General features: G+C 35.1%; 1 protein-coding gene across 4 annotated transcripts in view; it reads left to right on the forward strand.

Annotated features, from left to right (window-relative positions):
* Positions 1-13,699, forward strand: part of LOC111064549 (inactive dipeptidyl peptidase 10-like) — a 389,533-nt gene that overhangs the window by 351,226 nt on the left and 24,608 nt on the right. For all 4 annotated transcript variants that reach the window (XM_039442322.1, XM_039442323.1, XM_022352297.2 and 1 more), the window contains 3 exons: positions 2,214-2,440; positions 5,758-5,915; positions 12,447-12,571. In XM_039442322.1, coding sequence (XP_039298256.1) covers positions 2,214-2,440; positions 5,758-5,915; positions 12,447-12,571 — 510 coding nt within the window. The remainder of the gene's footprint in view (positions 1-2,213; positions 2,441-5,757; positions 5,916-12,446; positions 12,572-13,699) is intronic.

Here is a 13,699-nt window from a genome sequence, read left to right on the forward strand (position 1 = left end):
ATCCTTGTCATCTCCGGAACAGTCTTCCCTCTTCTCCTTCCGATCTCCTCAATTCTGTCCTCATATGAGTACCTCGGTCATCCTACACTTCTCCTTCCCTGCACTCTCACATTCACAAACTGTTTCGCTTTTCTACTGTCATCCATCCGCTGTACATGTCCATACCACCTAGGTGGGCCGTCCACTGGAACCGATTTCGTCCGAACTAGCATCGGCCGAAAACTACAGAACTCGTCCGAACGATCCCCCAACAAAGAAAGCTATAGATTCTCGTCCATCGCAACAGGTTCATACGTCCGTGCACGGTCGTCTCCGGCCGATCAAGTTTTCGATCCGAATTGAATGGGATTTTCCGGCTCTATCCGACCGAAGTCGAGCTGAGACAACATCGTCCTAACTCAAAATTGTTCCACAGTCTTGTCTGTTTTTTTGTTTTTTTGAACTTGTTCTTAAAGTTTGAACTTGTTTTATAAAGTTTCAACTATGGACAATGAAAAGTTGATAAGTTTGGTTCAAGAGCTGAACTTGTTTTATAAAGTTTCAACTATGGACAATGAAAAGTTGATAAGTTTGGTTCAAGAGCATGTACCATTGTGGGATATGCGATACAAAAGATATCATCGTTGTGATGTTCAAAGGAATCTGTGGACAAAGATTGCTGAAAAATAGGATCTGAAGGTAAAATTATTGTAATGAATAACTAACTAATTTAGTGGATATTTGTAGAAGGTAAGTTTATTGCAATGAATAACTAATTTAGTGGATATTTGTTTATTCAATTTTCAAAATCTCAATATAATCATTGTTTATGGAAAATTTGGTGGCTATGATAGTAATTGATTAAATAATTGGCAACTAGACTGAACGGTTCCAATGGAAGACCATATTCGGCCGAATTAACGGCCGGCAGATTCGTCCGATCTAACGGCCGAGCGGATTGGTTGAATACGGTTCCAGTGGACGGTTACTCTTAAGCTCAATCCTCTCATTTCAATCCTCTCATGCCAACTTCCTCTCTTCATCTGGTGTTTCGGATTCTATCTCTTCTTGTCTTACCAATTTCTCTTATAATATATACTATATTATAGTGAACCGCACGAAAATAGTCCGATGAGAATAGATGCAACGTTACCAAAGAAGAGTCGATCAACATTGGTTGAGTTCAAAGCCACTGATCGGTGAGTGAACGATGAGATCGGTGAGTGAACGTGGCTCTGAACGAACCACTGTTTGGTCGTTGAACGATGCATAGACTCACATGCAGCGCTAGATTATTTGGAATTGAAATCGGCCATTAAGGGGACAGCCTGGAAGAATATTACATACTAAAGATCTTGAAGATTTTTGTGATCTATAATATTACGAAAAATATATATTATATAATATCTAGTGCTAAAATACCTCAATGGAACCTTTAATTTCAAGTAAGAGCTAGCATTGGGGAGGCATAGGTATTGTGCGTTTATACCTCTTCAAGGTCTTTGGTCTAACTGTTAAGAAGAAAAAAACGTCATATCCGGTTCGTTCACTGATCAGTTAATCGTACTTTTCCACCGATGGAAAAGAACGTAAATAGAGTAGCTGAACGTAAACAGACATGGCTGAATATGAGGTTGTTTAAAATGATGGACTTCATTATAATGTATTTGGGAGCAGAGAAATGCTTGATTACATAAATTCAATAACATTTAAAACTACTCCAATCACCTGATGGTTTTCCATTTTAATTGATTACAGTGAAATAGGTTAAGTTCTAGTTTTGTTTACAAAATATGATCAACAGGGGAAACATCTGTCAGTCATGACTCATGAGCAACCGTTCAGCCACAGAATACACACAAAATGGAAGGTATCAATCTAACCAAGATTTGAGTGCACGAAGACCACGACACATGACTGCATCATCTTGTAAGAAATTAAAACTACTGCCGTATTACAATGCTACACTTTCTTTCAAGATGGCGGATTATGGCGTCAAGATACTAGCCGACTTTTCATTCTGTGGTTCATCTGTGATCAGGTTTTTTACTGAACGTAAAAAAAAACCCGATGGAATTGATCAGTGGCTTTGAACTCAACCATTGTCCACAGCTGATTGTTGTTGAAATTGAATAAACAACGATACATGCAAACCAACATGTGATACACAGAGAGTATAGAATGTAAGACTCTCTAGCTGACGATAATCTTAGTGAAGATTGATTGAATTGTAGGAATCGCTTTGGACTTGGACCGAGCGAGTTGGTGAATAGGGGGGAAGTGGAGCCCCCCCTCTTGCAACATGCCGCCTGGAGCAGTGTGGGCCACAGTTTGGTGTTTGTGTACCAGGGCGATGTTTACTATAGGCCGGATCCGCATAAACATTTCGCACATCGAATTACTCACTCGGGCGAGAGCTCGCCTGCTATAACCAATGGCATTGCAGACTGGCTGTATCAAGGTCAGTAAACCTTGAGCCCAGAAGATAGAAACAACACGTATTTCATTACTCTTCAACTATTATTGAACACTGTTGCATATTTCAGACAAAGTAAATACTTTAATAGTAAATTTCAGTGAGCTAAGTGACATCAATAGGAGTTCAGTTACTCTTCGAATTTGTTTCTTTCATTTCATTTGTTTCTTTACTCTTCAACAATTAAACACTGATTGTTGCTCATTTCAGACAAAGTAAATACATTTTTCGCCACACTGCACAGAAAGCAGCTGTTTTCCAGTCCCTACGTAGATCTGAAAGACCTTGTTTGCAGACGACTCTCGTCTGACGTCGGAAAAGGCTTTCTTTCCGGCCTAGACCGGAAAACGTACTCTTTCTAGCCGCTAAAATGGAAGTCCGTAGTTAATAAGTCATCCGCCATCAGCTGAAGTCGCCATGATTTCAGTTCGAATCTCTGATCAAACTAATTCAGCATTCGCTTCGCAACCATTTTTATTCAATTATTTATTGTTGATTAGCGCATTCCGAATTTTCAAAAATGCTTGAAGATGACGACGCCCGTGATATTCCAAGTGAAATTTTAAAAGAATCTGAAATCCTGACTGCAAATCTTCTACCACTAAAATCAAGAGATAGGTACAATAACTTAACGAGTATTCTTTATTTTGTATTCTTTATTTTATTTTGTTAGCAATACCTGTAGTGTGGCAAAAAATATCATTCGCATCACGGGCAAAAATGTTTTTCCGGCTCTCAATCTTTTCTAGTCCTCGGCCTATGGCCTCGGACTTGAAAACCGATTTCGAGCCGGAAAAATCTCATTTTCTGCTCTAGGTGCGAAATATACTATAGGGCCGGTTTCCGAGTTCGGGATTTAGCTAAGTTCTAGACTTTGAACAGCTGGAGTCAGAAAATTGGCTTTCCGAAACGGGGAGTAGTCGCAGTTTTTATGACAATCTTTATTTTCTCATTTCTATAATTGGAAACGTTTTTCCTTGACGAAATTAAACATTCCTGAGTAATTCAAAATAGCTGAAACTTTACACTATTTTTTCTTTATTTTATTTTGTGTTCAATTTTCTAGTTTTTCGAAATTTAATTTAAACGTGACTATGACTATGACTGTGACTACGGCCCGTTTTGGAACGCCAATTTTCATGACTCAAGCTGTTTAAAGTCTAGAACTTGGCTAAATCCCGAGCTCGGAATCCGGCCCTTATAGTAAATTTCAGTGTTCCAAGTGACATCAATAAAAGGAGATCAGTTACTCTTCGAATTTGTTTCTTTACTCTTCAACACTGATTGTTGCACTGAATTAAACACTGATTGTTGTATATTTCAGACAAAGTAAATACTTTTATAGTAAATTTCAGTGAGCTAAGAGTGAGCTAAGAGACATCAATAGAAGGAGTTCAGTTACTCTTCGAATTTCTTTACTCTTCAACAATTATTTAACACTGATTGTTGCATATTTCAGACAAAGTAAATACTTTTATAGTAAATTTCAGTGAGCTAAGAGTGAGCTAAGAGACATCAATAGAAGGAGTTCAGTTACTCTTCGAATTTCTTTACTCTTCAACAATTATTTAACACTGATTGTTGCATATTTCAGACAAAGTAAATACTTCAATAGTAAATTTCAGTGAGCTAAGAGTGAGCTAAGAGACATCAATAAAATAAGTTTAGTTACTCTTAGAATTTGTTTCTTTAAACTTCAACAATTATTGTTTAATTACTCTTCAACAATATTATTGAACACTGATTGTTGCATATTTCAGACAAAGTAAATACTTCAATAGTAAATTTCAGTGAGCTAAGAGACATCAATAAAATAAGTTTAGTTACTCTTAGAATTTGTTTCTTTAAACTTCAACAATATTATTGAACACTGATTGTTGCATATTTCAGACAAAGTAAATACTTTAATAGTAAATTTCAGTGAGTTAAGTGACATCAATAAAAGTTTATTTACACTTTGAATTTGTCTCTTCACTCTTCAAAAATAATATTGTTTTTTTACTTGTGGCTGTAGTTCATTGGCTTACTTGGTATAGATCATTGGTAAGTCAACTTGGTTTAGGTCATTTAACATTTAAATTAAAACTTACCTTGTCAGTCAACAGTTTTCCAATCAATAACAACAGCTCAAGCTCAAAACCATGATTTTCATCACTTTGTCATTGAAAGCTCTCCCAGATCAGAATAATACACTGTTTGTTGCATATTTGTGTTGAACTAAATACTAAATAAATACAGTAAATTTCAGTGCGCTAAGTTACACTAATAAGAGTAGTTTTGCTACAAGAAATGAAATGTTACTATTGTATCATTTTCTTACGTACACTAAATTAAAAACGTTAATCTAATTCAAGGTCAATGTTTGGAATATTATGAATGCTCAACTCACCCTGATGGTCATTGACCAAGGGTTAAATGCTTACATGGATTGGAATTTATAATCTGTAATGCATGTTTCTCAATTAATGAATAAAAGCTATTTTACTAATTTTTACACTACTATTAGATTGAACACAAAATACGGTAATTTTGTCAATAACTTCACTATACTATAGTGTAAGTACTATAATAACTCAACTCTCCTATTCTTAATGTTTTATTTGAGAAAGTGAGTAATTCTCGGTTGAATTCTGCATTTGAATAAAACATCATGATCAATAAACGACTCACATCTATTCAAAGAGTCGAACATGTCTGGTACACTATTTTTCAGTTTTAATCATTGCCTGATAATTTTGTAAGCTTCTAGAACTTCTTGATCTGACGGATTCTTCTCCTCAGGTTCGTCACAGCCATTATCATCATAGTCAGTTCAAAGAATTGAAATGTGTGACAAAAGCAAGAATGGGAAAGTCCAGTCGTTCACCTGTCTGGTCTACAAATGACAAGTTCTTGGAATTCAATTTCCGACATGTGTTTCAACCTCTATTAACTGTCTACCACCCTATATTCTTCCTACCTGAATTGCCATTATTTTTAGTCTATTGACCTCTCTGCTGAAACAAAACAATTCCTTGAAAATGACCGTCTGCTTCCTATACACACTACATTTTGTATGTTGGAGTCTAGAGAAAACTTTGTTGTTGAGAGGTCCGAAATTCGTTAAATAGAGGTGAATAAGCAGCCGGTACTCTAAAATGTCATGGGACCAGGTAAAAATTCGTTGTGTAGAGGATTTCGTTAAGTGGAGGTTCGTTATAGAGAGGTTCGACTGTTATTTCTCTGGATGCTGGACGACACATCCAGGGGAGTTTATTTACAAATACTTTTCTGTACTTCACGAATACTTTTATTTTTTGTAGAGGAAGTATTCAAAGATGGAGTGGCAGTTTGGTTTTCAAGAGATAGCTCTCATCTGGCATTTGCAACGTTCAATGATACGTTGGTCGGGCAACTGAAATTCCCTGTATATGGACCAAAACTGCTCTATCCTGTTCAGAAAACGCTGCGGTATCCCAAGGTAAGTTTAACGTAGAAACTGCTTGTTGTACAAGTGTAATTTGTTTGGATTTTATTTTAACCCTACAGAGACACACTTACTTTATGCTAACACAGTAGACACACTGGGGTGTTGAACACCCCAATTTAATTTTGCATTTTTCTTTGAAAAATATAGAGAAAAAAGTACTTAGCCCATACTTCATCATTTCTTAATAGTTTTTGTTCCAAGTGCATACAGAAATCGAAAGTAAAGCACTGCTTATCAATATTTATACTAATTTTAGAAGTACGTATGCTCCGCCTGACTGTTGGAGCTCCTAATCTGGTTTGAAGGAATGGCTTGATCATTGCCAATGAAAACTTCATCAAAAACTCACGTCTCTTCATTTTATTGTTTTGAACCTCAAGTTGTAGAGAATCATAGCATTCATTCCAATCTGATCCATCATCCCATACCACATTCGTAGTGGTCAATACAAGTAAATCTTTGTAAAAAAGTATTTGATAAAAGTCCTACAAAAAAGACACTCAGGGGTGTTAGACACCCCAAACGAAGAACAAGATGAGCTGGTGACCTTGTAGAATGCTATTACTGACTGGAAGTGGTGGAGAGCAGTTGACAATGCTTCAAACCTAATTTAGACTGGGCTAAAATTCCCATCTGTTTGATATTATCAGCTGCAGAACAGAAAAAAAATCCCTGGGGTGTGAAACACCCCAGTGTGTCTCTTTAGGGTTAATTTTTATCTATATTCATCTATATTTTCTATTGGAATTGAGATTAATTAACTAAGATCCACTTTTCACTTTCAAATGAGATAATGAAATTATTCTATTGGAGTTATCAATTTGTTTTCAATTGTTGGATATGAGAAGTGTATTTCTGAATGCGATAGCCCTTTGGGAAAGGAAGTATCAACATTTGATTGATTGTTTTAGAAAGTTGGGTTCTGTAGAGTTAACTGTTTCATTCATGATTTACGTAAGTTAGCAAAGTGAGATATAATTTTGAGAATTTACGTGATGAGATATGATAGCTATTGGAATTTCAGATAGCAGTTAGTCAGATAGGCTGCATATGGCATATGAACCACCCAACTTACTCTAGACAATGCTATTCAGAAAGTAAAGCTTGCCACTAACGGAAGAACATGCATGTGTATCATACACACACACACACATATTCATCATGCATGTTTTGTCAGCAGTGGAGGCTTTTAACATAAATTGAACAACCAATAGGAATGAATAAACCACTGGAAAAATACAAATTATTATTATTATTATTATTAGTCGTAGAGCTCCCGAAGTGGAAGACGCTGAGTAAAATCATGATCATCGATTTTTATTAGACTTGGCGGTTTTCTTGTTCGCCCACCAGCTTTTCATTCTCTGAGAAAATGCAGCTTTTCTTTCTTCACTCCATCTTGTGCCAACTCTTGGTGCTTTTATCTCTGGAATAATTTCCCATTTTTTCACTTTTGTTTTGAAATTATTCCTATTTTTAATTTCATCATCAGTAATTCCTGCCAAAACTAGATCTTTCTTAACATTCCTAATCCATTCTCCTCCATAGGCAAGCGAAGCTACAAATTTTACTATTTTTTTTTGTGATTCTATGGTCAGGGAGCCTCATGATATGACCATAGAATTTTAGACGTCTTCTTCTCATGTCTGTTACAATATTTGAATGTTGCTCAACTGTGCTATTTTTCTGTAATCTATAACCATTCTCAGTTAATCTCGGACCTAAAATTTTTCTAATTATTTTCCTTTTTTCTTTCTTCAAATTTTCTAGATCAGCTTTCCTGTTGAGATTTAGGGTCTCACTGGCATATAGCATTGATGGCTTTATTACTGTATTATAATGTCTAATTTTAGTGTGAAGAGACAAGCATTTTTTATTGTAAATGGATTGCACCAGCCCTAGGCCTTTACGAGCTTTCTTTATACTATCATGCTGTGATAATCTCTCCGAAATAACCTCTCCTAAATATTTAAAACCTGGAACCCTGTTGATTGTTCCATATTAGTTTGTAGTCTGGTAACTTCTAGGTTTGTGGTTGTGAACACTGTTTTTTCGAAGGATATTTGTAAGCCAACTTTTTGTAATACAAATTATAATTATAGAAAAATAATTTGATCATAAATGACGCAGCGGAGAAAAATAAACAACAGAAAATCGGAGACAAAAACCTAACCTCAAAACTTATGCTGGAAGCCTTTCGCTGTGATGACGCAAAATTCCCACGTTAGTGCAGCTTAAGACAGGATGAAGAGTCAACAAAAAGTTGTCCGAGATAAACCTTGGATTGTAATGGTGAAAAAAGAAGGTTCTGACCAATAAACAGGCAGCAAAACAGGAAAGATTAAGTACAGATAGGTTGAGAGTGGTCATGAAAAGTCAACGAAGAGAAGAAGACACGTCAGGACACGTCAGAACACGTCAGGACACGTCAGGACAGGACATAATTCACTCTAATGGATGCTGTAGTTTTTAACTGCGCGAGGTCTACTGTTCACAGAGCTACTAGTACTATTATGTTAGTATTAACAAGTATGTATGATTCGATAACAAGTGAATATTCTCTAATATTTTTGTGTTTTCCAAAGAAAACCTTTAATTGATTGTTTTGTGATTAGTCAAGTAACAAAGTTTAATTTCCATTCACCATGGCTCTAACAATATTGATATTAACTTAGAAATAGAGGTTACCATTGAGAGATTAAGAAAGAAGAGAAGAAGAAGAAGAAGAAGAAGAAGAAGAAGAAGAAGAAGAAGAAGAAGAAGAAAGAAGAAGAAAGAAGAAGAAAGAAGAAGAAGAAAGAAGAAGAAGAAGAAGAAGAAGAGAAGAAGAAGAAGAAGAGAGAAGAAGAAGAAGAGAAGAAGAAGAAGAAGAAGAAGAAGAAGAAGAAGAAGAAGAAGAAGAAGAAGAAGAAGAAGAAGAAGAAGAAGAAGAAGAAAAATAAGTTGAAACAATTGCAAGAGAAGAACAAGATATCTATGTCGGGAGGAGAGAGCGAATCTGAAAATGTGGAAATAAGACAACTTTAAGATGGGTATTAATATCGTATAGGAAGGGAATAAGATGTTTCATTCAAACAAGATCAAGCGGATACACTATGGACGACACATGAAGAGGTTAGATAGAGTAATTGGATGGCTCGACGAAAGAAGAAACAGAGCGTCTGTCATCCCAGGGTGGAGTGTCAGAGAGGAATATAAGACGACTGCTCATCCCATTCGAGTATAAGAAGGGCGTAGTGTAATGGAGAGATTACAGATGTGGTTGCCATAGCAACAGTTATAGGTTTTAGCTGTTTGTGTACACATTCATAAGATTGTTATTGTTCTTGGTTCTCGTCTTGTCTTCGCATCGTAACTACAGGTTCGAATCCCACCAAGAGAATATTCTGGTTTATAGTTCACTAGCCGTCAGGCTCGCTTCGGTCGCCATATCCATCTAGCCAGGGGGCTCCGGCCCCTGGACCCCCGACTGGATCGTCCATAAATGAGATCAGCGGGTTCGCTTAGCTAGCCTGCATTTTTCATTTGAGCATGCTTCATTCCATCAGAAAGTAAAAGTACTGAGAAAACGCAGAAAAGCTGAGAAAAAACGTTGGAAAAACGCTGATTTTGGGCGTATATTTGATGAAATATTAAAGTCACCTCATCACAAATTTTTAGACCCTAGCTAAACCTCTGTGACAATTTCAACATTTCCTGTCTATTACTTGATGAAAGAACTAAAAAAACGCTAATTTTGGGCGTATCTTTGGCGTTATTTCAATTTCATTCTAACACAAAATTTTTAGACCCTAGCTAAACCTCTGTGCCAAATTTCAACATTTTCTGTCTATTACTTGATGAAAGAACTAAAAAAACGCTAATTTTGGGCGTATCTTTGGCGTTATTTCAATTTCATTCTAACACAACATTATTACACCCTAGCTGAGCTTCAGTAGTAGATTTGAACATTGTCTGTTCATTTGTTTCCGATAAAGCTGAGAAAGCGCAAAAAAAACGCTGGAAAAACGCAGATTTTTGGCATATCTTTGGCGTTATTTCAAATTCCTTCTAACATAGCATTATTTCACACTAGCTTAGCTCCTGTACTAAATTTGAACAATTTCTGTACATTTGTTCTCGATAAAGCTGAGAAAACGCTAAAAACGCAGGAAAACGCTAATTTTGGGCGTATTTTTGACGTTATTGCAAATTCCTTCTGACACAACATTATTACACCCTAGCTTAGCTTCTGTACTAAATTTGAACAATTTCTGTTCATTTGTTCTCGATAAATCTGAGAAAAACCAAAAACCGCTAGAAAAACGCTGGAAAAACGCTAATTTTGGGCGTATCTTAAACGTTATTGAAAATTTCTTCTAGCACAACATTATTACACCCTAGCTGAGCTTCTGTACTAAATTTGAACATATTCTGTTCATTTGTTTCCGATAAAGCTGAGAAAGCGCAAAAAAAACGCTGGAAAAACGCAGATTTTGGGCATATCTTTGACGTTATTTCAAATTCCTTCTAACATAACATTATTACACCCTAGCTTAGCTTCTCTACTAAATTTGAACATTTTCTGTTCATTTGTTCTCGATAAAGCTGAGAAAACGCTAAATAAACGCAGATTTTGGGCGTATCTTTGGAAATTTTTCCAAATCCGTTCTTAGTGCGCCTCTAAAGAGCATACCTACCATATTTGAACGTTTTTGGTCCGGTAGCTTTTAGTTCTGCGAGTGAGTGAGTCAGTCAGTGAGTGAGTGCCATTTCGCTTTCATATAATATATCGATGAAAAATCTTATTACACACTCATCAATTGAAAATATTCTGTAAGAATAAACCAGCACAACAAAAATTATTTTCTACCGTATTGAAAATCTATATTTTATTTTCTTAATAATTATTTGAATTTTCCTATCCATTCAAGTCTTCTTGTTCCACTGAAAATTCACGTTGAATCTAAGAAGAACTGGTAGTTAATAACCAAATAACTATATTTTAGTTACATAAACTAAACTATATAATAACACAATTGAAAACTCAGGAACACTCTCGTGTACATAGTTGAAAAAGTATAAAACATTTTATAAATGTTTCGACAAACAGTGGATGAGAATAAAAATGATGAAAAATTGGAAAAAGTTCTATACTTCATGCAAATCTTCTTCAGACTTGGAGGAATTTGCGGCGCAGAGAAATGAAGTTGTCAATTTGTCGAATAGAGTCAGTCGAGACTGTGATTGCAGAAAGGAAACTTCCTGAGTTCAACATGAGCTCTTAAATACTCACTGGAAATTAGAGACCGATAGCCGGCAAACAACGGCAACATAGCAGCCGTTGTATCCCTACCTCTGCTGCGCATGTCCATCCCAAGTCGGAAGTTAATTTGAACAAAGTATAGTTTGTTTTGTTTCGTAAATTATTGACCATGAAGATACATATGGTTCTGAATCCAATTAAATGGATTCCTGGTTTTTCGGGTTCCTATATCAAGTGTTCCCCGACTTAATAGCTTGTGACAATGACGGTTAATAACTTTACTGAAATCTGATTCGTTAGGAGATATTGAGGAGGGAAATGATGGGAATGTAAAACCGATTGCGATAAAAAAGACAATATGACGTGAACAAGTCTCATAAAACTGTTCACCAAGCCTATTCATTCTATTCTTCAAAATACGTACATCAATAACTCTGCAAGCCGAAAACTGTCGATCAACTGCAAATAAAGCTTGAAGTCTGAGATATAAAAATTACTTCGATCACATGTGTTGCCATTAAATAGCATTATTTTTAAAGAGGATGCATTTTCATCACAGTCATGAAATATGGCATCTCTGAAGGATACAAGCCTGTGGTTTTAAAATTCTACTTTTTTTACTTAGGATGCAGCTACATTTTTTGTTCTTGTGAAACTTGTTCGTGGGTGATTTGAGAGATGAATGAGTTTTGACTTATTTAAAATTCAATTTAGAAGATAAATTTTGAGATCCTAACATGAAGTGGATTATAGAAATGAAGTAGATTATAGATGAAGTAATTATAGATTGTGGTTCAAACAAAGATAAAGGATCTTATCTCTTTTCTGTATAGGGCTACTTTTATAGAAATAGAAAGAAAAATAAAAATCGCATCAATGTCCGAAACATGTTGTGATTAAATGTTTCAAAAAGGGTACTAAGATTTCTATTTTTCTTTCTATTTTTATAAAGGATCTTATTCATAAATTATTTGGTATTATTTACTGTAAACAATTACAGCAGCCAGTCCTATTCTAGTACAACTCATAATAGAACTAGTATTTCCGTACCAACGTGTGCTTGGCTAGGAAAGTTCTTGAGAATCGTTTACAAATACCGTATCAAAAGTATCAAGTGTTTTTATCACTTTCTGTTATTATTTCCTGCTGGTTGAGATTGAATTTGATTGACTATCAATAGTTGATAAGTTGAAGATTAAAAATCCACATGATTAATTGTTGTGAACAAGAGTATAATATCCATAACAACTTCAAGTTAATCCTTTATTAATTTCCAGCCTGGAACGGTTAACCCCACTGTCACCGTCTACGTTGTCAATTTGACAGCACTGAGCGAGAAAAAAAAGGAAAACATCAACCATTTTCATCTCAGACCATCAGAAAATGTGATGTCTCTACATAGGTAAGTATGAATAATTCATGTTTTAGTTAATTTGTACAATAGCTTGTCCATAGTATTCAGTGACATTTGATATTAATATCAATTTTCATCCTTTTTATAAATAATTATTTTTCATCTCCTTCTTTTCTTTCATATTCTCCTCCTCCACCACCTCCTCCTACTCCTCATCATCCTCGCCCTCACCCTCCTCCTTGCTCTACTCCTCCTCCACCTCCTCATCCTCCTCGCCCTCCTCCTCTTACTCCTCCTACTCCTCCTCCTCCTCCTCCTCCTCCTCCTCCTCGCCATCCTCCTCCTCCTTCCCTCGCTATCCCCCTCCTCCTCGCTCTCCTCCTCTTCCTCCTCCCCCACCTCTTCCTCCTCCTCCACTCCTCATCATCATCATACTACTATTCCTCTACTCCCTTTCCCTTTAAAAATAAGGTGCATAATAAGTTTAAGTTTATACTAATTTCTGTAGAGTGGGGTGTGACTTTGAACAATTTGCGAGTGAAATTTTCACATTTTGAAGTACTTCATTTATTTATTTGAAAATATACATATTTGAGGGCACCAGGAACTAAATCCCATTATTTCTCTCATAACGCACATTGAACATACGATTTGAAAAACAATACATGGAAATTAAAATAAAATAGCTAATATTCTATTGAGTTGCAAGAAAAAACTAAAAACAAGATACAAACAAAATACTAAATAAAACAAAATAAAACTTGTAGCACCCTTTATTTATTAAAAAACTTAAAATAGTTGAACAACTAGTTTCGGTTCTAAAACCATCTTCAGGTTCTAAAATAAATAAATAATTATATTTATAAAATAATTATTAAAAATAATTTTTATTTATTTAAAGTAAAATAAATAAATAATTATATTTATAAAATAATTATTAAAAATAATTTTTATTTATTTATTTTAGAACCTGAAGATGGTTTTAGAACCGAAACTAGTTGTTCAACTATTTTAAAATTAGTTTCGGTTCTAAAACCATCTTCAGGTTCTAAAATAAATAAATAATTATATTTATAAAATAATTATTAAAAATAATTTTTATTTATTTATTTTAGAACCTGAAGATGGTTTTAGAACCGAAACTAGTTGTTCAACTATTTTAAGTTTTTTAATAAA

The sequence above is a fragment of the Nilaparvata lugens genome, chromosome X (genome assembly GCF_014356525.2).
Source record: "Nilaparvata lugens isolate BPH chromosome X, ASM1435652v1, whole genome shotgun sequence".
NCBI classification, from domain to species: domain Eukaryota; kingdom Metazoa; phylum Arthropoda; class Insecta; order Hemiptera; family Delphacidae; genus Nilaparvata; species Nilaparvata lugens.